Below are 26,078 nucleotides of genomic sequence, written 5' to 3'. Positions count from 1 at the left end.
AGGTTCTCCCTGGCAATGGGCTCCCCGCCCCTTGGGGGGGCGAGGAAGGAGGGTAGATCCTCCCTGGTGATGGGCTCCCCGCCTCTGGGGGGCGAGGAAGGAGGGTGGATCCTCCCTGGCAATGGGCTCCCCGCCCCTGGGGGGCGAGGAAGGAGGGCAGTGTTGGGGACGGGCTGAGCCAGACAGCGCCCGTGTCTGCCACGCTTCCCGAAGGCTGGCTGGCTCTCCTCTAAGGGGCCCTTCTCCGCCATGGGCAGTCAGGATCAAAGCTGTCCCCGCCTTTTGGGGGGAGGTTTGGTTTTGATTTTGGTAGAGAATGGGAACGCTCAGCCTCTTGTGAGGAGGAAGTGGTGGGGAGGGGCAGTGAGCTCCCCAGGTTGGGGACATCTGCTGTAGGAAGCTGACACCTCTCTCTTGCTTTAAGGCTTTTTTACTATCTTAATTTGATTTACGTGCTTGTGAACACTGAACACAAGTTAGTAAGAACTGCACAGGATTAAGATACAGCTTCCTTGAAAATATGAAGGAAAGAGCACCTTTTGGCACAGGGATGACCGATGTCTGCGTTACATCTTTTGTTTCCTCCCTTCTTTGTCGGCCAATTTTCTGGTCATTTCTTTTGCTCCTTAACCTTAGCTCTACACAGCAATTACTAAATAAAAGTCAAAATTAATATTAGTTCTGGTACTTGTTACCAGTAAATGTTTGAAGAAGAGGTGAAACTTGTTATTAAAAATGAGATTGGGGATTACTCAGGGTTTCCCCTCTCTTTTTACATCTCCTCCCTCAGAGTGGTCACTCATTTTCACCCTTCAGTGATCACCTCTCACTCCCTTACTCGTCCTTCAACCAACACTGGGCCAGGGCGGACAGCATCGCCTGAAAGCCCGGGGACCCTTTTGGACTCAACTCTCTCCCCGATACATCAAATCCGGCCAGTTCTCAAGTACCACCGATTTTCCCCTTCAAGGGCATCTGCCACTGTTTCAGTCTTTGTCGTCTGCCTCTGAGATTAAGCCAACAGCCTCTTAGATGACATCACTGCCACTAATACAGGCCTTGGTTTATGGTGCTTCCCAGATGCTGCATTCGTTACAAACGGAAGGTTTCTGGCAACGCTGCACTGAGCAGGTCTATTGGTGACATTTTTCTAACAGCATTTGCTCACTTTGCGTCTCTGTGTCACATTCTGGTAATTCTTGCAATACTTCAAGCTTCTTCATTTCTACTGTATTTGTTAGGGTGATCTGCGATCAGTGATCTCTGACGTTACTGCTGTAATTGTTTGGGGGTGACAGCAACACTGTGGCCTTATTTTAAGAAATTGCACAGCCACCTCAACCTTCAGCACCCACCGCCCTGATCAGTCGGCGGCCGTCAGCATCGAGGCGAGACCCTCCACCAGCATAAAGATTATGACTCCTTGAAGGCTCATAGGATGGTTAGCATTTTTTAGCAATAATGTATTTTTTGATTAGGGTATATACATTTTAAAAGATATAATGCTATTGCACACTTAATAGACTACAGTGTAGTGTAAACATAACTTTTATATGCACTGGGAAACCAAAAAATTCGTGGGACTCACTTTATCGCAATACTTGCTTTAATGCGGTGGTCTGGAACCGAACCTGCACTATCTCCAAGGTGTGCCTGTATTGTCTCCATCCAACCTGCACACCATGGCGGGTGAGTCATGCATGAGTTACCCCACCAAGGCCTTTCACAACACCACTGCCTCAACTGAAAATCTTACTGCATCACATCTAGATTATTCCGTCCTGTTTTGAACGTCCTCCAAAACCAGCCTCATCCTAACTATTTCTTACCTCTTCCCTGCATGTCCCTTCCACTGACTGTGTCCCTCACTTATTCAGACCACATTTGCTCCAATCGCGTCTGTTACCTAAAATGCCCTCCCCTGTCCCCTACGACCATCTGCTGCCCTAAGGGTTTGTACAGGGCCCAGTTCTTGTTTTGTGTCTCTAACTGGCTTCTTTCTTGACAATCTAAATCCTTACTGGTCTCCCTGTCTGCTGAACTTCTACAGAACTAGGTCAAGTTGCCAATCTAAGAGAATGTAACACTGAGTCTAGGTTTCCTCATCTGTAAAACAGAAAACTGGACTAGATGATCCTTAAACTAATAATTATTAGTTGCTTCTTCCTAATCAGTATACTAAAGAATGTCTTGAAAGCCAAGCAGTTCTCTCTCAAAAAGAGACCTTCACTGTTGCAGCAGAAGCCCAGTGGCCTCCTGCCAGAGCTGTTGCAGGAGGGATGCCCAGACAGACACTGGCCTAGTCACCCTCCATTTTATAACCTCCAGTACTGCTTATGAGTGTTACCTGCACTGATCAAGGAGCTCTAACGAGCATCTCTAATGATCAAGGATCCTTGAGCAGCCACCCCTACTAGACGGCAGCCATGGACAGTTCACGAATGAGGAATGTGGATTTGTGGAAGTGAAGTGCTGACTCTCACAGTGGTCTCTCACAGCCCAAAGCCCACGCTCTGAACTACCAATGAAACCTGCACCTGCACTCCTCACCCCACACTGGGAATCCAGGCGCAACAAGGGTGCATACACCACCATCACTTAAAAAAGTATGATTTTTAAAAAAATCTTGGTATCGCTAATCTGTGCTCTAATCTCGGACAGGAGATCATGACTCATGAGTCTGGAAATTCCTGTACTCCTGCTGCTTTCTTCACAAAGTCACATCTGTCACCCACAGCGAAAGACTGCAGGGTCTGAAGCTGGGGTGGGTTCCACGAAATTCAAGGCTTCTTGAGAGGATCAGAAGGATTTTTCCTGAGTCACTCACAGGTAGTCCAGGGGTCTGTCCTGCACTAGAATCGTATTCTGGTTTTAAAACCCACAGGGATGGCTTTTTTTGAGGAGGAAAAATTTACAAAATGATTATAGGGACAATTTTTCTAATAGTCCCCTGTTTGACATTATGTCTGCTTCAAGCTACATCTCTAAATTCATTCATGGTTTTAAAAAGTAATTAATAAGTGAGAAAATAAAAAATTATGAAAAGAATTAGGATTGCTGATAACTTCTATCTCTCCAAAATACCAATTATGTCATCATCGTTTACTTGTTTCCTTAAGTACCATGAGATTGAACCACACTCTTCTTTCTCATGAAGACCACGGCAGAATGGAAAATAGAAATGATTTTCTCAAGGTCACTTAATGAGTCAGCCTTGGAAAGGGATTAGAATTTATATTGATCCTATCTTTCTGTTCTGAATTTTGTCAAAAAGGTCAGTATGACCAACTACAAGAGCACCAAAAACATAACAGTAGTTTCTGCAAGGAGATACAGATTGAGATAAACAGCTTAGCTTTAATTTCACTTGAAAATAGAGTTCTTGCACCTAATTTTCATTTAATTTGCAGATTTTTATCAACCAAGCACTAGTAACTTATTCCGCACCTGATACTATACACTTCATACTCATAAAAGAAAAAAGTCATAAAAGAACTAACTCTAACTGATTAGATTGCTTTGTTGACAAGGCAGCACAGCAACTTGAAAAGGATGGTTTTTAAATCAAATTGCACGAAAAAGTGAAAGAGCAAAGCTAAAAAGGAAAAGTGCTGAGAAGCACGCCACGTGCCTGTGTGCTGTCTTCAAGGCTGCTTGGGTTCATCTTGGCTGAGAACGTGCTCCCTTTGGATTCAAGGTGGACTCCTTTGCTACACACACACACACAAACACACATACACACACACACAGACACACACAGACACACAGACACACACATACGTGCTCACTTTGGATTCAAGGTGGACTCCTTTTCTAACACACACACACACACAGGTTTAGGTATACAGTTTTCAGGGCTCCACTCCAGACACACTTTCTTGACCCTCCATGGCTGGGTGAGGGGCTTCTCCTAGAAGAGGACTCGTGACATTTTGCTGTAACTGCCTCTTCCTACTCTCAGCTCAGGGAGAGGAAAGATTGTGCTGTCTTGTCTGCTGTGGTACTCCCCAGAGCCTGGCTGAACACTAAATAAATCTTGTGGAAAGGATGTTAATGGAAACTAAGAGGTGAGTAAGCAGCTTCCTCAGAGACCTAGCCAGATGAAGGGGCACTGACAGACACTGGCTCCATGGGGTGGCACCCGCCAGGATGAAGGACAATCAGACCTGCTGCCACATGGACAAACCTCAGAAACATGAGGCCATGTGAAAGGCACCCCTCACAAAGGACCCAAAAGTATATGATTAGATTCAATGTTCAGAATAGGCCAATCTAGAGAGTAAGAAAATAGATGGGTGGTTGCTCAGGGCGAGGTGGGTGGTAGGACTGGGGAGTGACTGCTAATGGGAAGAGTCTCTTTTTGAGGTAATACCAGTGTTCTAAAATTCAGTGTGGTGATGGTGGGATAACTCTGTGAGTACACTAAAATTCACTGAATTGTACTCTCTTTTTTGGCCACACCGCACAGCTTGCAGGATCTTAGTTCCCCGACCAGGGATCGAACCTAGGCCCTGGCAGTGACAGTGTGGAGTCCTAACTGCTGGACCACCATGGAATTCCCTGAGCTGTACTCTTTAAGGAGGTGAACTATATGGTATGTGAATTCGATCTCAATAAAGTTATTAAAAAACTTAAAAAAAAATGAGAACCTGCGAGCACTTTTAATACACTAAAGATATTTTACTAAATTAAAAATCCTTGATTAATAAAAGGAACTCGCATGATTTTCAAGGCAGATGTGACTCATAATAATGTATATGTTAGATGTTACCTAACAACGCTTGCTGGGGTGGATAAAGAGACAATTTTCACAGCCACAAATGTTTCTAAGTGAGGGTGAGAGAATACACCTCACCCTCACTTAGAAACTTAGCTAACAATTCAACCAAATACTGAGAAAATAACTGAAATGCATGTGTGAATAATGGTGAGCTGCTGTAGGCATCAACATCTCCTCTCCTTGCAGGTCAAATAAGCTGCTCGTTACTGAAAACGGAGGTGATAATCAATCAGGAAACACGGGCAGCCGGAGGAAGTGAAGAGGTAATGAAAAAAATGAGCACCAAATGACTTCACTGCTTTGTTGACAAAATTCCCACTTGGCTTATACCAAGCACGATGTGTTCCTAGTGGGCTTCACTGTAATTCTACTTCTAGAGTAAATGGAGATTTTACAGAAATACCTTAGAAAGTCTTATCACCAAGTTTATGTTGTGGTATATGATGGCATTATCACCATCAGCCAACAGAGAGGATGGTGGTCACACAAGTAACAGACGATCGCAACTCAGAGAATACACACTTCCCGGGAAACAGAGCTGCTTGGAAAGCTGCTGGCTGCATAATCTTCTAGAGCAGCGGGTGGGCAAAGTTCTTCTGTAAAAGGTCAGGTAGTAAATGTTTTAGGTTTTGAAGACCAACAGGCAAAATCAAAGATATTATGTAGGTGTTTACAGAGCCACTAAAAATGTAAAAACCATTCTTAGCATCGGGTTTGGCCCATGGGCCATAGCCTACTGACCCTTGTTCTAAAGGTTACAAGTTTTAAAGAGTAGTAACTATCCGGTTAGCTCCTAAATCAGGACTCTCTCTCAAACTTCCTGAGAGCCCAAAAACAGATCCCCAATGCAATCAGAATTACTAATATTTGACAGATCTTTCTGGTATATCAAGTAATTTTGCATAAATTATTTTATCCTCATGACAACCCTATTAGATAGACTGTGCACAGATCTCCCTGTCAACCCAGTGTTGATTCCTTAACTGCAAATTTCTTCCCCTTTTCATTTACATTCTGCTTTTCTATCGTGATGGCATCATGACCAGCAAAGAGGGGAATCCATGCTAAGAAGCTACAGAGACTCCTGCAGCAACCCTGCTGTTCAAATGTTCATCATTACAGGGCACTTCAGTGACTGTTCTGGAGGTGTGAACGCACAGAGGCTCACAGAGCTTGACTGTGGCCATGTAGTCTCATGCAGTGAGGACACGCTGCCTCACCACCAGAACTCAGAGAATCCTCACCACCTCCCGACTGGTCTTCTTCCTCCAGTATCAGCTTTCTCAAGGGTATTCGTGTCATGGCCAAAGTAGTCTTATTTATTTATTTGGTTGCGTTGGCTCTTAGTTGCAGCAGGCAGGTTCCTTAGTTGCAGCAGGCAGGTTCCTTAGTTGCAGCAGGCGGGCTCCTTAGTTGCGGCAGGCGGGCTCCTTAGTTGCGGCAGGCAAACTTTATTTGCGGCAGGCAGGTTCCTTAGTTGCAGCAGGCAGGTTCCTTAGTTGCAGCAGGCGGGCTCCTTAGTTGCGGCAGGCGGGCTCCTTAGTTGCGGCAGGCAAACTCTTAGCTGCGGCATGCATGTGGGATCTAGTTCCCTGACCAGGGATGGAACCCGGGCGCCACCAGGGAAGTCCCCAAAGTAATCTTTATTAAAGACAAATCTAACTTACTCTTCTGCCTAAAGCCTTCACTGACTCACTACTTCTAGCAGGATGAAAGAAAAAACACTCCTCAGTGTAGCACAAGACCCCCGATGTCCTGGCCTCGGCTTTGTCCCCCGCCTCTCTTTCACTGCTTCCTCCTTAGGGAAGCCCTGAACTTAAGCAAATGCAATCACTTGTGTTCCCACAGCTGTCTCAAGCCCTTGTGCTTTTTCTCACACGGTTCTCTAGGCCTGAAATGCCTGCGTGAGCGCCGGTCTCTTCCAGATTCCCCTCAACCACATAGGGCTTTGCTGAGTCCCTCAGGGAGAACCAGGACTCTTCTGCTGGTGCAAACTCCAATAGAAACCTAGCACTTCGTACTGACTCATCTCTCTTCCCCCAGGGGCTGCAGGCTTCCTGAAGGCCGGGGCAGCGCCATTTTCTCCCTCAGGGCTTCACACTGCAGTGGAACCAAAAGAGGCATAAATAAGTGGAGCACACAGCCCCTGTCCTTCAAGAATTCAAATGCTACTCGGTGAATGAATAAAGCACAAACCCACGAAAAGTTACGTAACAGTCCCAGCAGTGGAAAATGATCCGCAGCTGCTAGTACCAAAATGACGCGGCAACGTCACCGACCCTGGAGCCAGCAACCCTGTTCGGGGCGGGGAGTGAACCTGAGAGCGAGAAGCTGGTGGGAGGAGAGTCAGCGTGTGACTGACACGCCGCTGCTACATCAATGTACAGAGGAGTGGGAAAGCTCTGCCGTGGGGGGAGATGAGAGCTGGAAGAAAGGGTCCACTCAGCCCTCATCACAACGAGTCCATAAGCCAGTCAGCCAAAAGCTTCTGCGTAGTGACCACCGTGGAAGTGTCCAGAAAGGTCATGTCACTGTGATGATGAACTTCAGGATACTGTGCTCTGACCCTGTAAGCTCCAGATGAAGCAAGGTCTGCAGAGCCGTCACACTGCTCACTGCCCTTTAGAGCCACGGAGGTGTATTCGCTGCAGAGCATGTTACAGCTGCTTCGGAAGTGCAACGTCAGAGTTCACTTTCAAGAACCAAGATGTGACTCCCGTGGCAATGTCCTAGGATGAGGCTGGCTGGTCAGGGCAGAAGGGATGCTTGTCCTTCCTCTGCTTCCAAACCCTGCACTACTTCTTAACGCGGTGCGTTCCCACTGAAACTCCTTTCAAGAGCGAGCCAATTCTTGCTGACTCTTGTGATCTTCTCCCCGCCATCGTCTCTGCCTGGCCTTTTTTGGGGGGTGGGAGGGTAGCCTCTGAATCTGTTGAGCACCCCCTCTCCCATTCTTCCTGAAACACTCCTCTCCGGGCTGCTGTGCCACTGAACTCTCGCGGATTCCTCCCTGCCCCCGGGAATTCCTTTCTTCCTCCTCTCTGCTCTCCCTAAACATGGGTCTCGGGCTGTCTTTAGTGGTTTGTCCTCTCAGAGGATAGCGGTATACTTTCCAGCCAGGACTACTCACCTGTATTCAGCTGGCCTCAGTACATTAAGAAATTCTGTAAATATTTATTATATACATATCGAGTCACTAATTCTCCAAATGTATGGGTGCCTACCACATGCCAGGCATTATTCACACATTAGAGACACAATGGAAAAGCCCCCCCCCACCCCAAGACACACCACTGGCACAGATGGGACGTGAGTCAATGGTGAGGGGCGGGAGTGGCGAGGTCAGGAAAGACGCCAGGGGCTCCAAGGACAGACAGAGGGTCAGTGGTGCCCAGGAGGCTGGAGAGGGCTTCCCAGAGGAGGGGATTTCAGAAAGTTTACTCAAGAGTGAGCAAGAGTTAGGCAAGCAGAGACTGTGTGTGGGGTGAGATGGGGTGCGGTGGGGAAGTTGGTACAGGGGAAGTTTGTTGTTGGCAGAGGGAAGGGTAGATGAAGAGGCAAGAAGTGAGAAACAACACGGGGCTGAGATGAACTGGGAACAGTTCAGCATGATTAGCCCGAGGCTGCTGGGGGCCGGGGGAAGGGACGGGCTAAAAAGCAGGCAGGGGTCTTGTGTAGCGAGCGTGAACTGCCTTGTAGGCTCAGGAGGGCCTCTGAAGGACTTTGGTGGGAGTGAGACAATCAGGTTTGCGTCTTCACAGAGCTCGCCCTGGGGGCTGGAGTGTGGGTCAGGGTGGGGAGAGGGAGGCAGTTGTGACCAGATTTTATTAGGTGAGTGACCACGGTGGCCTGAACTAAGGCAGGGGGATGAAGAGAGAGGGAGTGGTGGGTTTACGGCGAGAAGGCAGACTCTCTGGGGTGCAGGTGAGGGAGGGGACACGAGGGACATGGATGCACGAGGGAAGAGTCCAAGGGGAAGCCACAGTGTTCTGGTTTGGGCCTCTGGGTGGACGATGGTGCTTTCCATCAGGGAGGGAGTGAGACGGAGAAGCCAATTTAGCAAAGCAGGGGTAAATTTCCGGTGCCTGTGGAGCATTCAAGTGGAGATGCCTGGCAGGCAGTAGGATATTTAGGCCTGAAGCCCAGGAGAGAGGAGGTCTAGGCCGTAGGTCTAAGTCTGGGAGCCATGAGCTTAGCACAGAGGGGAGAGCCATGGCCTGCGAGTGTGCAGCGGGGGAGATCAGCGGGCTGGACCTCAGGGGACAATGCCGGTTAGGAGCTCAGTGAGGAGCTGGCCATTATCCCGGCCAGGCGTTCACAGAGCCAAGCGCTGGATTTCTAAAATCTCCTGTTGGTCTTTTCCTCCGTGGTCTCTCCTTTCTCCACCCATCTCACATGCTGCAATGAGAGGAATTTCTCTGAGATACCTGTCCTACCTTTACAACTGACTAAACCACTTTTGACAGCCTCCAATGTCAAAATCCAACTCTGCCGTCGGGTTGAGAAACACCTCCCTCGATTACAGTCGCTGTGTTACTCCCCTCTGTCACTAGGTACCCTACCACCTCAGCCCCCCATGTCTCCTCGAGGCCTTCCCCTTCCAGGCCTCCTTGTCACCTCCACGCCTCCGTCCCTCTGGCTGGTCCTCTGCTCTGGGATGACCTGCCTCCTCCTCTCCGCCCGCCCACGTCCTGCCCACCCTTCGAGTCCCTGAAACCCCCTCTCACAGCATCAGGACCCCCAGTGGCGCCTTCCTGGCTGTCTTACTGCCCCGCGCGCTCCGGTCTATATTTCATCGTTCTTGGATGTTTCTCTATTTCAAGTGTATCTGCTGAGCTCCCTGACGTTGATCACAAACTCATTAAGGGAAAAGACATGTTTTTCACTTCTTAGGTGCCCACCGAGTCCCCACCCGTCTTGGTCACTGTCTCAATTATGACCACTGGCTGACTGCGACCGCAGAGCCAAGTGCGGACCACAGGCGGGCAGGCGACAGCGAGCACAAAGCAGCAGCTGCCAGGCGGCGAGACAAAGTCCGACAGAAGCAGGCAAAAGATGTACAAAGGAATTACACTCAAACAAGACTTTGGCATTAATTTTGGAGTGCTTGAAATTAAAAACTGCAAACAGATCAATCTAACGCGCAGTAATTAGGAACTGATTGGTTTTTTGACCAAATAAATTCTGGGTTCTATGAAAAACATTTGAAAACCCACAGTTTGCAAACAAGTGAGAGACTTATCTTAAACGCAATAACAGAATTTGAGAAGGCCTGCAGTAAGATACAAGGACACTAAAACAATCAAAAAAGATATTTTAAAAACATAGAAGATGGAAGCACAAGTTCTAACTTTGATTGAACATTAAACTTGGCATTGAGTTTCCTGACAGCCGAAGCAAAAAAGGAAAGGAAAAAAACCAGCAACAACACACACACACAGAGGCCCTGGAATCGGACACATCCGGGCCCCTATTCTGCAGCTCTGCCGGCAGCTGTGTGTCTCTGGGCAGACCGGCATCCCCGAGCCTCAGGGGACACAGAGGAAACAGCTGTGTTTCTCGAGGCCGATGCTGGGAAGAAATGAGGAGGGCACTGAGTAAGCCCCGGACTACAGAACCATACGCTCTTCTCTCCAGCACAGTGAGAAGTCTGCGGCAGGAGCCCGGGGGCTGGGATTCTGAACTGTGGGCAAGACTGACCTCGGAAAGTGAAAGAGCCTGCCACGCAGCGGGGAGAGCCACAGACCAAAGGACATCACTTCACAGCCACCCGGCTGGAAGGCCCTCTCCAAGAGGGTGGGGATTTTGGTCTGTCTCAGCCCTGGATGCTTGGGCTGTGCAAGCCGGCAGATACTATGATATTCAAAGTATCTGTGGTGGGGAAGACACCGGGTGGAGTCTGCAGCGAGCCACAGAGGACCACCACGATGCGGATGCCCAGGGCACTGGAGCAAGGGCACGCATACACAGCAGAGAATTACACACTTTCGAAACACTGCTGCTGGACCCTGGGGGACAGGAAGTGCCTGACCACGGGGACAGAGTGAGCGCGTGGTCAGAAGTATGAGACCTACCAAGTTCTGTGGTCAGGTGGGACCAAAGAAAGCCATCGTCGGACGTAAGTGGTGTATCCAGGGTCAGCACGAGCAGGGCGGGGGGCGCAGGCGAGCTGCACAAGCAGGTCCGCCAAGACCACCATGTCGATAACCTCTGTTGCATAAAAACCTCTTCCCCAGTTCACACCTCCTGCTACATGGGGGTGGGTCCCTAACCACCAAGTGACAAGGAGGAAAATGGCCAAGTTCGGTTCATAGATGGGCTGGCTTGGTACACAACTGAAAGCTGAAAAGAGACCGTGGCTGCACTACAGCTCCACTCAGGGGTCACCTTGAAGGACAGTGACGGGGACAAATGCTCCCAATGGGTGGAGCTGGGGCAGTGCATTTGGTCGTCCGCTTTGCATGGAAAGAGAGGTGGCCTGAGGTAATGACACCTAGGGACCCACTGGACGTGGTGAATGACTTGGTTAGGCGGTCAGGGGATGGGAAGGTAGGGGACAAGGAGGCCTGGGAAGTCCTGTGGGTCCAGCCAAGGAACAGGCATGAAGCGTGACATCTAGGTTCCAATGTTTACTGTGAACACCCAGCACAGGAGAGACAGACAGAATGACTCGGCAGACTATCGTCAGCCAGCCTCTGTCACCGGCCATCCCAGGGCTGGCAGGTGAACAGAGCAGCCAAGATGGCCGGGAAGGAGCCCCACTGTACATGGACCCCACTCTCTAATGTGGACTTAGCTTCCAGAGTAACAGAGAGCAGTGCTGAGCCCTGATACGTACGCCACCATCCATCAAGGAGAACCAACAGTCATAGAGCCAGGTAGACTATACTGGGCCCTTTTCAGTCTGGAAGGGGCACTGTTATGGACTGAAACATGCCCCCCCAAAACGCATAGGCTGAAGTCCCTAACCCCCAATGTGACTGTATTTGGAGACAGGGCCTTTAAAGAGGTAATTAAGGTTAGACGAGGTCATAAAGATGGGGCCCCAATCCAATGGGACTGGTGTCCTCATAAGAAGAGACACCAGGAACATGCAGGCACCAAGAAAAGGCCATGTGAGGACACAGCAAGAAGGTGGTTGCCAGCGAGCCAAGGACAGTCCTCGCTAGAAACCAACCCTGACGGTATCTTGATCTTGGACTTCTAGCCTCTAGAACAATGCGGAAAAATTTGTTATTTAAGCTGCCCAGTCTGTGGTAATCTGTTAGGGCAACCTGAGTTGACTATTATAGGCAGCAATTCATTTTACCTGGAACTGACACATTTTCTGGTTATGGGGCTGCCTGCCTTTTCTGTCGCTAAGCACCACCTCTGTGGGTTGACAGAGGGCATGAGGTACTGACCAGGGTTCCAGATGACATCACATCAGACCACAAGGCCCGCTTCCAGCAAAGAGGGCACGGCAGTGCCAAGACCACGGGATACACTGACCCTCACACAGCACGACCCAGGCGCTACCAGCTCGCCAGACCAATGGGTAGCCAGGTGAAGGTGGAGCGAGACGCCAACCTGGAGATGGTACCCGCCAAGGACAGCGCTTGAGGCTCTAGTGTGCAGTACAGACCCTAAATCAACAACTTCACACGGGTGCTGTGTCCCCAGTAGGTGGAACACACGGCTCTTGGAAACAAGGGATGGAAGGAGAAGTGGCCCTGATTATCCTCCCTCAAGGTGACCCACTTGGGGAATCTGGGCTTCCCGTCCCACAACTCTGGATTCCGTGGTTTACAGAGCTTGGCTCACAGGAAGGGAACGCTTCCATTGGGGACAAAGCAAGAATACCGTTACATCTTAAGTTACAGCTGTTGCCCAGTCAGTTTGGGATCTTGTGCCAAAAGACCGGCAGGCAAGGAAAGGAGTCATTATCCCGGCAGGAGCAATTAATCCTGATCATCAGGAAAAGCTATGGCCACGGGCACAAAAAGGGGAGGGAAGATCATGGGCGGCACTCGGGTGATCTGCGAGGGCATCTCTTGTACTTCCTCACCCAATTTCTACAGTAAACAGACAAGTGCAGCAGACACAGCCGGGAAGGGCTTGGGGACCAGGGACCCAGACCCCACAGGGATGACAGCATGTGTCACTTCATCACGTAAGCCTTCCAGCCAAGGGTGGGGGACTCTCAAGTGGACAACAGACGAGGGAGATGGTCATCAGTGTATCCTCGAGACCAGCTTCAGCAGAAGGGGATGCAGTCTGTCCTGCTAACCTTCCTCTTGAAGGTTTCTCCTGGGAAAAGAGCACCACTGCAGTCTTGGAGCTGTTGCTACGAGAACTTAAGTAAAACAAGAAGATCCAAGGAGCACGAGGGGCGAATGCTCTGGACGGATCTGGATCGGATCTGCGACCCAGATCCTCCCCTTCCTTCAGGACCAGCGCCCCATCTTCCTGCTGCGGGCACCGGATGGTTCTCAAGTAACACCTGCTCTGTGGATGGCGTGCAACTGGGGAGAGGCACCTGCAATCTGCGCCAACACCTTTCTGAATTTGGGACGACTCGGAAGGTCTCTTGCAACTCCAGGGCTTGGGCACCGTAAGCCTAGCTCGGGCCTTCTTTGTGACTGGGGCTCGAAGTCGCCCTCTGCCCTTCACCACCACTCCCCCAAAGACGCTCATCCTGCCGGCGTTCCCCGATCCACTTCACACACGAGAGTCTGCCTGGGGACACCAACCTCAGAAACACAACCTCTCATTTTGCTCATGAGCACAAGACCACAGCTACCTACCAGGGAATCTCCCCGCAGGTAGCCTGAAGGTACCTCAGTCAATATATTTCCCATCGCCTGCTCTTCTGATGTTGGTGGGATGGTGCTGTCATTGATCTCTCTCATTAGCTAAGCCAGAAACCTCAGAATCATACACTACTTCTTTCTCTCCCTCATAGCTCTGTCCATTCTATCAGAAAATATTTATACTCATTATTACTCCGTTTTCTGGACACTGGTTATTCTGAGTTCTCATATTTTTCATTCTTCCCTCTGTTTCCTCAAAGGATCTACCTCTTCCTCCTGCTAAATACAGGCTTAGTCTATAGCCTACATTCATCCTGGATGTGATTCTCCTACAGGACTCACCTCCCAACCCTACACACTTAATCCATGACCTGCACCTGCAGCTCTGACCTCTCCAAGAGTGATGTCTGTCCTCCATGTTCAACTACATCAGGGGCACCTTTATTGTATGTTCCAGAGTCACCTCAAATTCAAATACACCTGTAGGGAACAGCCTTCACTTCTCTCTTTTACCTGCAGACTCGGCCCATTGATAAGGGGCCCCCTTCTTCCCACCCCAGATAGAAACTCTGGGACCCACCTCTCCACTGACGTCCAGGGACATCACACCTGATTTCACTTTCCAGACCACACACGATGAAGACCTACTTCTCACACGCAATGCAGGCAGGAGATCGGGAGATGGCAGGAGAGAACAGAACTCTCTCTCATACCCCAGAGGGTAAAGGGGATGGAGACAAGAAACGAGGAACCCAATGCACTGGATCACACGGTGCCAAAGAAGGACCAGGTATGAGGTTTCAGCCTGACACAGAGTAACCCTGGAAAGACCAGTGTGGTGTTGGATTGTTTGGATAGAGCAGTTTTTGTGGATAAATGCTCAGTATTTCCTGACGATTAATGACAAGGCTAACAAAACACAGCATTTATCTGATCTACTTGTTGGTTATTCCCTTGAAAATTTTCTTACCTTCATATTCTCTCCATTTCAACCAAGAAAAATCAAGAAGTTTGATATTTGCACTTCACTCCAGAGCACACAATAATAAGCATTTTAACAGGAAGACACTGTGGCTTTTACAAGATGATAAAAACAGATAAATATCCCTTCTTGTTAACTAGGTTGGTGTTTCTCTAAGAAATCATGCTTATCTAATAGAAGTGGAGCAAGAATGTCCAGTTTGACCAGTCTTTCAGCTGCAAGTTACTTTTTTTACCTTAAAAAGAAAACACTAAGAATAGCCACTATCAGAGACCTACATTCCACTTGGAAACATGTCAAAGTATCTATGATACAATGCATAGGAATGAAATGTAGACTCTACCACACATGCAGTCTCAAAGGAGAAGTTTACGCAGGCCCCTGAGTATTTCTGAATTTTCCACTGTGATTATTATCGTTTACCTGCTGCTGCCTTTGCCGCCTCACTTGTGCAAACTGTGACAGCATCAGCTGCCGGTCCAGCAGCTCCATCCTCTGCTGTCTCTGAATGTCTACCGTGGCCCCCATCCCGATTCTGGCCTCGCTGGTGGGTTCTGAAGATGAGAAGATGGGCTCAAGTGTCCAAGAACAGAACTTTGCCATCCAGCTGGGGACGCAGAGCACCTCATGAACTTGTAACATTTTGCTGTTGTAGCAGAGCCCGGAAATCTAAAAGAAAAAGAGCCCAACTGGATTGCTGAAATGTCATAAAATGTTAAAGAACATATTTAACATAGAAATCAATAACCGCAAAACACTTCAGATGGTGTTTTCTTTCACTGTTGTAGTGTTAGGTGATAACCAGAGCTCCTATCAGGTTGCAGGATACAAAGCAGCACAAATCAACAAAAAATTGAATTTACTCAGTAAACAAATGTGTTTTTATTAAGTTAGAAGAGACAGCAAAATCCTAACTATGTAACACTCAAAGTACTGGTACAATATTTAAAAAAACAATGTTGCCTTTTTAAAAAAAGCCATGAAATATTTGATTATCTAAACACTTTCACACTGTACTACCTCTGTGGTTATTCTTATTGGCAGATGGCCATCAGAGAGAGATACTGAGAGAAAACAACTTTGATATTCGATGATGTGACCCAGTCATACAATACGTTTATCAGAAAATAAAGACTACCTAAAATGTATATAGTGTTTTAATAAAATTTTCAAGTATTTTTCCTAGATTTTAAAATCCTTGCCAATAGTTGGCAATTAACAATTCTGTTTACAAATAAGGCTATTTTTCATCTTTAAGGCAATTTATATGGTAAGATAAGTCTAAGGAGTCTCTAAGGTTTCCTAGGTAAAAATGAGAATGGCTATTCCTTTGTTAAAGAGAAATCTTTAATTTTGTGAATTTGATTCTTAGGATAAGAAGTTATTCATACCAAATTAGAACATATGTGACAAATTTCTGTCTAATAAAAGTACACTTTAATGTTTTACTAATAAAAGTTAAATTAACTAATTAGGCAAAAATTTATTGAGCATCTGCTATATACCAAGTGCTGTTCTAGGCACTTAAAGTATAGCAGAAGACAAGATAACTAAAGCCCTACTCTTACAGAGGTAATTGTGATCAATACGGAGATTGGACAGTAAACAAGCAAACACACAAAACAATTCCAGACAAGATCTATGAAGGAAATAAAATAAGGTGACTTGGAGCAAGGACCTTCTTTAGGTCGGGTGGAAGTGACACTTGAGCAGAGTTCTTAAGGATAGTGAGGTGCCAGTGATTTGATGAACTGGAGGAAGAACCTTTCAGGCAGAGAAAACAGCAAGTGCAATGCAGGAATGAGCTTGGGAGTATCCATTAGAAATCTTAGTGGAGCTATCAAGAGGGTTGTTGGATATAAAAATCTGGAACTCAAGAGAAAAGTTTGCAGAGATAAAGATTTGGGAGTCAGTGGTATAAGACTGTGTTTAAAGCAACAGGACTACAGGAGATAATGAGGGCGGGGGATGTATTACAGAGGAAAGAAGAGGACTTAGGACTAAACCCAGGGTACGCCAGCATTTTGTGGATGGACAGAGTAGGAGCAGCCAGTAAAGAAATCTGAGAAGGGGCTGCCAGTGAGAAGAAGGAAAACTAGGAGAGTTTAGTACCACTGAAGCTAAGAGAACTGTGTTTTAAGATGGGAATAGTCAGCTATGTCTAATGTAGCCCAGAGTTCAAGTAAGACAGAGAGGAAGATGACTGTTGGATTTGGCAAAATTAAGAACAGTTTTGGTGCAGTGGTAGGAGCAGAAGACACACTGGAGGAGGTTGAAGAGTGAACGGAAAAGGACTTTTGGTTTCAAATAATTTCTATGCTACTTCTCTCAAAAATGGTACAAAACAACAAAGAAAACAAAAACAGAAACAAACTTCACATTCACTGAACGCATCTGTAATCCTCAACCATACTAACAAAATGGAAAACACATTGAGTAGTTAGAAATACTTAGCATATGAGAAGAAGGGTAAATCCAAATGAGGGAGAGGGTCCCCCCGACAGACTCAGGGATTAGAGGCACCAGGTACTGTGAAGGTGGGAGTGAAGTGGAGGATCACAGAACTCTGTGCAAGAAGCAACCCCAATTCCTCCCCTCACCCAGCAGAGCCCCTGTCTACCCTCTCCCTTCTCTACAGGGAGAAGGTAAAAGCTCTGCAGGGCCTGCATCAAAGAGGCTCTGGATTGGGTAGAGCAGGCCAACAGGGGAGGCCGGGGGCTCTACACATGTGGACTTCATACAGACAGAGAGGTCTTCCGTGTATGTCTCATAGAACTTGCAGAAGAAGACAACAGAGGAAATATAGGAAGAAGGGGACTATATTTCAAGAGATAATAGCTGAGTTTTCCAGAATTAATAAAGAATATAGATACTCAGATTGAAAATGCAATAGTCCCAAGATGGATAACATAATGAAATTTATATCTAGATCCATTATAGTGAAACAGAGAAAGAAATCCTTAAAAGTGTGAACAAAAAAGAACAAAAGAGCGCAGCTCATTATACAAGGATAAGTCACAATCCACAGCAGTCACCCGCTGACAGCCCACCCTGAGGAGAATTCAGGGTGAAAAATCCGGATGAGGCACTCTGTGCTTTAGATAAACAGGCCCCTAGAGGGCTAGATGCATATCTCAGGAAGAATTTCAATGACCCCGGATTCTTGCACCTTCACATACAAAGAAAAGCACTAAAATTAACTTGAGATTCTGCTCTTTCTGACTGGCGGTAATCTTTGACTGAGATGTATGCCTGACTAGATGTATTTCACGGCCAAAAAATTCATATTTATTATACTCCCCTACTTCTTTGGAGCAGTTCCTCAGAGCTACAGCCCAGGCTACAGTCCTCAGTAAGACCCTGAATAAACCTTAAACTCACAACTCTTACGTTGTGCGTTTTTCTTTAAGTCAACAAAAGTAACCAGAGATCAAATACTGACTGCCTAGAGGAAGGAAAAACAATGTACTGTGAGCAGACAACAGCAACAAAAACAATGAGATGCTGAGGAATAAACTTAATAAAAAATATACAAGGCCTTTATAGAAAACTAAAAAACTATAATAAGGGACATTAAAAAAACCCTCTAGTAATAAATAAAGATATCATAACATCACATCTGCGAATGGGAAGATGCAAAATTGTTAAGACATCAGTTTTCACCATATTAATATATATAGTCAATATAATACAAAAGAGACTCTTGGGGTTTTTTGGTTGGAACTTAAATAACAATCCTAAAGTTTGTATAGAATATTAAGGTTTAAATTTTTAGAAACATAATGTTGGGAAAAAGAAGCTGGACCCAAAAGATTGCATACATTATGATTCCACTTTGTAAATGGATCAGTCAAGTGGGAAAACCATAAAGTGAAACATGGAGGTGATGACCATCTGCGCCAGGAGAGCAGTCACAGAAGGGAGGGGCACCAAGGGCTCCAGGGGCCAGCAGTGCTCTGGCCTGCAAAGGGTTTTACGGGTGTGTCCACTTCATAGTGATTTGTTTGGCCTCATGACATTTATAGTTTATGCACATTTTGGTGTGTGTTATGTATCACAATAAAAAGATTTAAAAATAAAGAATAAATGATCCAGAAGAGTCAAGATAATTTTTGGGAAACATAATAAGGCCTATCAGATTTCAAAGTATGCTATAACGTCTGAGTACTTACAACAGTGTGGTCCTTACGTAGAGCTACTCAAATCGACGTACAGAGCAAGAGCAGAGAAAAAGACTCACGTACAGGGCACCGGGTTCACAGCAGAAACGGGTGCGTTAAATGGGAAAAAAAAATACACGGGCCACACGTAAGGATAAAGACAAAACAGCTCTCCTTTCCTGGCACCACAACATAAATTCCCAATGGATTAAGGACACAAATATAATTTATAAAACTGTAAATCTTTCTGCACAAAATACAGAAGGAACATCTTTTTGGTACTGGGATGAGGACGGATTTTTAAATAAGAAACATAAAGCCCAAACTATAAAAGAAAACACACATTCATCTACCTTACAATTTAAAAGCTACAGTGGGGGACTTCCTCGGTGGCGCAGTGGTTAAGAATCCGCCTGCCAATGCAGGGGACACGGGTTTGAGCCCTGGTCCGGGAGGATCCCACATGCCGCAGAGCAACTAAGCCCGTGCACCACAACTACTGAGCCTGCGCTCTAGAGCCCGCGAGCCACAACTACTGAAGCCCACGCACCTAGAGCCCGTGCTCCGCAACCAGAGAAGCTACTGCATGCCCGCACACCACAACAAAGAGTAGCCCCCGCTCGACGCAACTAGAGAAAGCCCGTGCACAGCAACAAAGACCCAATGAAGCCAAAAACAAACAAACAAACAAATAAATAAAATAAAAGCTACAGTGGGCCAAAAGTTACCATAAATGCAGGGAAACACAACAAGAGCCTGGGAGAAGGTCCTTAGGATTCTTGTCCTCAACAAAGGTAGCGTCAGAACATAAAGAAACTATCCATTTGTAAGAAAAAGACAGTCAACCCAATTTATAAAGCAGATGAAAAGGCAATTTCAGAAAAGGAAATTCAAATGTCCAACAAACACATGAAAGGATGTTTATCCTCACTTGCCTTCAGAGAAATGCAAATCTTAATTGAACAATGTTAAATATAATAAAAGTTAGCAAAAATTGAAAAATCTGGTTTCAAGTTTTCATGAGGATGAGGGGGAATTGAGAATTCTCCCACAGTCCTGAGGGAAGGCAAAGTGGCCCGACCACTGGGGAGAGCAATTTGACAATACCCAGCAGAGCTGCCAAAGGTATATTTCAGGAAATTCTCAATTGCAAAGCTCTGTGTAACAGCTAGGGAACAGTGTCCCAGGAGAGGAATGGTTGAAGAGTGGTTTATTCATCCCACAGAATACTAAACAGCAGTTAAATAAACTCGGTGTACATGTATTAACATGTTTCTAAAAAGGTATTACATATTGTATTCATCTTTTTGCAAAACTTGAAAACACAAAATGCTAGTATTTACTGCTTATGGACACATACTCATGTAGTAAGTACAGAACCACGGAGTGTGGTTTCTGCTGCAGCAGGATGATAAGGGGAGAAGGAAGGGGAGGCGTCAGGGCGCAGCACTCTCTGTAACAAATATATATATATGTAATAAAGAAAGAGACAGGAGGTAAATATGGCAAAAATATATAATGAATTGGAGGCGAAGAAGTAAGGATTCCTTTTCTGAAGATCTGGATAAAAAGGAAGATAGAAAATGGAGCTGTATAACAGCAAAATCACACTGATTTAGCTGAAGATAGCAAAATGTTGTTATAAATATAACAAAATATGAAAAAAAATTGATCAAATCAGAACTGTGAGATTTGAATTAAGTGAAAAATTAAACACTTGTATTTTTTAGCCTCAAAGCGATTGTGAATTTGTCCATTTGTCCATAGTTGTTTTAACTTCATGTATTTGGAAAACGGTGGTGTATTTGGAAGCTGTTATTAGGCACACATACACTGACCCTTTTATCATAATAAAGAATCCCTCTTTGTTCTGAGTAATACTCACATAGAAATCTATTTTGTCTTATATTAATATGGCCATTTCAGATTTCTATTTCCATGATTAATCTTTCTTCATTCTTTTACTTTCAACCTTTTTTGTGTCTGTGTTTAAAGTGTGTCTTGTAGACCCCATATAGCACTTTCTTACTTTTAAATCCAGTCTGACAATCTCTGCCTTTTGATTAATGTGTTTACCTATTCACACTTAATATACTTACCCTGACATAGTTGAATTTTGCTGTTTGATTCTATCTCATTTGCTTTTTGTTCCTCCTTTCTTAATTCCTTTTGTGTTAAGCAAATACTTTTTAGTATTTCATTTTAATTTGTTTAATGGAATTTTGTTAGCAATATCTCATATTTTTTTCTTGTGTTTGCTCTAGGGATTACAATACACACATAAGGTGCTTAGAGTTAATACTGAATTACTTCAATTAAAATATAGGAAACTTCAAGAGTATAATTCCATTTAACATCACCCCCATTTACTGTGCTCCTTTTCCGTCTTATATCATACCTATATACGTTATAAACCCATTAATACTGTGTTATTTATGCTTTATGAAATCATATACCTTTTAAAGAAATACAGAAAAAAATAACGACAATGTATAATTGTTGCCTGTACTTAAGGAGTTCACAATTTAGTAAGGGGGTGGGTTCTTAATGGGGGGGGCGTTGGTCATAGATTCCTTCAGGGAATTGATGAAGGCCGAAGATTTTCATTCTCTAGCCCATATCTATCCCCTCACCATCACATATACAGTTATGAAATTATGTGTTCAATATTAGTAGGAACATCCTATGAAGAATTAGGACATCCTACCCAGTAATAAACAAATGCACGACTGCAAATTCTGGCAGGGATAAAGTAGGGATTTTGTGCTCGCTGGCTTAAAGTTCTATTCTAAGTGTTACTTATTTGAATGTATGCTCTGGAAGGGGAAGAATTTTGGTTGGTTTTGATCAGTGTTTGGCCTCTGCACCTAGAAAAGCACCTGCTGGGAGAATCGTAAATGAATGAATAGTCCAAAAAAACCCAAAAATGTCATCTTAGATTATTTTAAAGAAAATTGGAAAGGTGCCAGTAGACACACTTTTTTGGTCCTAAGTTCATATTTCCCATGTGACAAAAAGGTAGAATTCACCTGTCCACGCCTCTGATACATCAGCATGACCTCAAGCTGTCAAACAAAGTGCTACTGTAAAAAAGTTTCAGGTGGTGAAATTAAAATTCATATTTTAAGGCAAGAGAAGAAAAATTTAAACATAAAATTTTCTCTGCCCATTTTGTCCTCCTCCCCCTCCTCTAGTGTGCACTGTGCATCTGCATTATGTGTTAGCCAGACCTCCCCTACGGCAGAAATACCTGCTCAACCACAAAGGTCAATCTTTCTCCTTCTGGCACCACTATGTTACTCCTCAGATGATAACACTCCTTACTCAATCCTGTAAATAGTCACAGTGACCCACCACTTGCCTTGTACACGCAGACACCTTAGGTGAACTTTATGTACAATGCCAATATATCATTTTCCTTAAAGATAGAGATTGGTGCAGAATAGACTTGTCAGACAACCTGGGGAGATACTGGGCTGCACCTTAAATCTTAGCTTAGATACTGACTTATGACCTTATTAATTTTACTGGCTATATTACTTGTATTCTGCCTATTTTACAAGATTATTGTTTTTTTGCATTACCAAATGTGTGGTAAAATACATGATGATTAGGTGACTTGAAACAACTGACCAAATATACAGTCCTATAAGATCAATGATTGTAACAATGTGACTCTAGATACGGGAAGAAGCAACAAGAGGGAACCATTTCCTAGACCATAACAGACTAGTAAGACAGGCAGTCCAGAGGCTTTTGGCTACTGTTAACAGGGCCTAGTCCAGTAATAGCACTGAGTAGCCTATCAATGAAATCCTCCTCTGACCTGGGAATGAGTATTCCTGAGCACAGTGGGAAAAACTGGTCACGACATGCCTCCCAAACCTTAGTCAATACTAAGACTGAAAGGGAAGGGATTGTAGAATAAACAAAGTTGCCCACCATCCAGTTCTCCAAGAATCAAGTCATTAGCCACTGCAGTCGCTGACCTACAGCACACTCTGAAAGGATTTCAAGGCGAAGTTCAGGATGAAGCACTTTGTGCTCTGGGAAAACTGACAGAACTGGCTCTTAAGACAGATATTTCAGGAGAAAATGTCATAAACTTAGTTTCTTGCATCTCTGCATACTTAGAAAAGCACTAAAACCATTAACTAAGGTATCTGTTCCTTGCAAATAGCAGTAACCTTCTACCAAGATGTGTCCTTGACTGCATGTACTCCTTCGTCAAAATCACATGTGTATCGGCCTCCCCCTTCTCTCTGTGGAACAGTTCTCAGAGCTCTCTGAAAGACTGTCTCCTGGATTATAATCCTTGGATTGGCTCAGATAAAATTTTCCATTCTTTCTTAGATTGACTATTGATTAATTTTTTGGTCAACACAGGTATTCACACAAAGGATTAAAATATAAAGAGCTTTAAGAATTTAGTTTCCTATAAATATTTGATAATCACATCACCCTATTCTATGAGCAGATGGGGGATAAGATAAGCACATTAAATTTTACCTAAGTTATACCTCATTATTACCAAAAGCCTTGAGAGAGTATCACTTATTTATTATACTACCTTACATTTACACATTACTTTTAACTTTAATTTTCATTAACCCATAAACCCTTCTTATACTGGGACTTCTGAATGAGAGTTTTCTTGAAACCCACAGAGTTTGTGAAAAAAGAGGCTTTAAAAATAGACCACCTGCTGGGATTTGCAATGTCAAGAGGCCAGGGGAAATTCTAAGGGAGAGGTCTGGCAGGCCCTCAGAGCCCAGAAGCCCAAGATCAAGCTGAGAGGCCCAATGACAAGGGATGAAGCAGTGGCAGCGATCTCGGGCAGGCCAGAAGTCAGGGCCAGGATGCTCAGATACAGTGGAAATGAACAAGCGGGCTGTGTCTGCGAAGGGCAGGGAGAGCTGGAACCAGAGCATTCAAGCAGCAGGAGTTGGGAATCCCGGCCAGGTAAAGGGCCCCAGAGGTCAAGCAACCAGAGAGCATTCCGGACCTCTTGCAGTTGAAAGTCCAGGCCAAAGGGAATAAAGAATTTAATTTGCTGGGTGGAAACATGTGAAACTCCCTTGATTACAGAGAGTAAACCTCAACTGTCCTCTGGTCTTGTTTAGTGTTAGCATGAAACCACAGCCAGCAAAGGTGAGAAACCATGACCTGGCACCAGCGCTCAGGTTTCTGTTGATCTCTTTCTCCAGTCAACTGTGGCTGAACAAAAACCCACTTGGCAAACTACACTGCCAGGGTCCTGGTGAACCAAAGTCCCAACATTCAAGAAACTTGTCACCTAATGGGACAGTAGGACAAACACAAGGGGCTGCTTTCCTAGGGGAGAGCATTGCCGTCACAAGATAAAGAGGAGCCGAGGGAATAAACGTTCCCGTGTATCTGGACCCCTTCATGCAAACTTCATGTTCACTCAAGTCCTGAGGACACCAGGCCCACTGAGGCCTCATGTATTCATTCCACACATAGTTACTGAACTTCTATAAGGTGCCACGCTGTGTTCTAAACACTGGGATACAGCAGGAGGCAAAACAAAGAAAATCCCTGCTCTAATGAACCTTACATTTTCCTGTTCCTTCTTATTCACTGAAAAACGCTAAAGAAAGAAGGAAGGAACTTTGGAAATTACTCATTTTATTATGCAAAGAATATGTACACAAGTTAGAAATGCCCAAAGTTATTTGTGCCATTTGTGATTAATTATGAAATGACTGTTCTTTTCATGACAGAATCATGTGGCTTTAAGCACTTATTGAAAGAGTCTTGCTATCTTGTTCTTTGTCAAGTACAAAAGTGATTCAGATGAATTTCCCATAGCCCTCTTTACTTTTTCAATATTATTTTAAAGTATCTATTTAAAACACTGGGTATCCTTCTGATTCTTGAAAAGTTGAATTAGAATAGGAACAGAATTAATTAAACTAATAATAGATTATTTGTTTCTAACAAATTGTCTTAGAAAGCTGCTCTAAGCTTTTCCTTTCAGAAAATCATGCGTCAAGAGGATTAGGTTAACTGCATAAAGCAGAAAACTGCAAATAACAGTGGCTTAAATACAACAGAAATTTATTTCTCCCTCATGTTAGAAAAGCTACAACCATCTTAACTGCATTCCAGGCAGCGGGGAGAAGAAAATGAGGAAGAACAAAAGGACAAAAGGCTACTTTAAGGAGCCTTCCTAGAAGTCCCACCAATATGTATGCTTATAGCTCATTAGCCAGGATGCCAGGATTTAGTTTGATAGCCATACCTAGATGCAAAGCAAACTGGAAAATGTGATCTTTTAGTTGGAGGCCTTGCTGCCGCAAATAAGATGAAGGTTCTGTTACGAAGGAAAAAAATACATTGGGGGACAGCTAGAGTCTCCAGCACGTGGAAAAAAGCCTTAATCAAATCCTAAAATGTAAATACCTTTGAATTTCCCTTTCAACAAGGAGACCATCCCCCTTTAAACTTATATTCACTTTCATAAACTGATTCAACAACTAAAATTGAGGGGAAAACAGGCATATGTTAAAATTTGCTTCTTACATTGGACTAAAAATAATAAATTAAAAATGAATGTAAAGATCAAGAACAACTTATGCATTTACAGATAGATTCAACAGGGAAAAACGAAATCCTTTTTTATGACCAGGAACAAGGCAAGGATGTCTATTCACCACTCTTATTTAACATTATACTAGAGGTCTTACCTAGTGCAATAGGCAAGAAAAATAAAAGGCACAAATTAGAAACGAAGAAGTAAAACATATAAACCAAATATATTTCCTGATGACTTGATCATATATGTAGGAAACCATAAGGAATCCACAGAAAAGCTACCAGAAACAACAAATTCAGCAAAACTACAGGATACAATAGCAATATACAGAAATCAACTGTGTTTCTATATACAAGCAACAAACATTTGGAACAAAACAACTCCATTTAAAATAGCATCAAAACCCCACAAAAACTTAGGAATACATTTAATGAAAGATGTGCAGGGCCTGTACATCGAAAATTTAAAAATTAAAAAGGGGAATTAAAGAATTACTAGAAAAACGTAGACACATATTATGTTTATGAATTGGAAGACCCAATATTGTTAAAATAGTTGTACTAGTTATCTATTACTGAATAACAAATTACCCAAAACTCAGTGGCTTAAAACAATAAGCATTTATTACACGTACAGTTTATGTGGGTCAGAAATCTAGGAACTGCTTAGTTGGGTGGCTGTAGCTCAAGGTCTCCCATGAGGCTGCAGTTGAGATGTCAGCCTACCTGCCTTCATCTGGGACTCCTGACTGGCCCTGAAGGACCAGCTTCTAATGTGGTTCAGAAACACAACTGGCAAGTCAGTG

General features: G+C 44.6%; 1 protein-coding gene across 2 annotated transcripts in view; it reads right to left on the bottom strand.

Annotated features, from left to right (window-relative positions):
* The window catches only part of UBAC2 (UBA domain containing 2), a 164,891-nt gene that overhangs the window by 25,057 nt on the left and 113,756 nt on the right, over positions 1-26,078 (bottom strand). For both annotated transcript variants that reach the window (XR_009498771.1, XM_059903104.1), the window contains exon 7: positions 14,978-15,223. Coding sequence is in view for 1 of the 2 variants with exons in the window: in XM_059903104.1 (XP_059759087.1) it covers positions 14,978-15,223 (246 nt within the window). In the remaining variant the exon portion in view is untranslated. The remainder of the gene's footprint in view (positions 1-14,977; positions 15,224-26,078) is intronic.

This window comes from Balaenoptera ricei, chromosome 18 (assembly GCF_028023285.1).
Source record: "Balaenoptera ricei isolate mBalRic1 chromosome 18, mBalRic1.hap2, whole genome shotgun sequence".
Taxonomy (NCBI): domain Eukaryota; kingdom Metazoa; phylum Chordata; class Mammalia; order Artiodactyla; family Balaenopteridae; genus Balaenoptera; species Balaenoptera ricei.
Note: the sequence above shows the minus strand (reverse complement) of the source record. Positions and strands in the feature narration are given on the sequence as shown.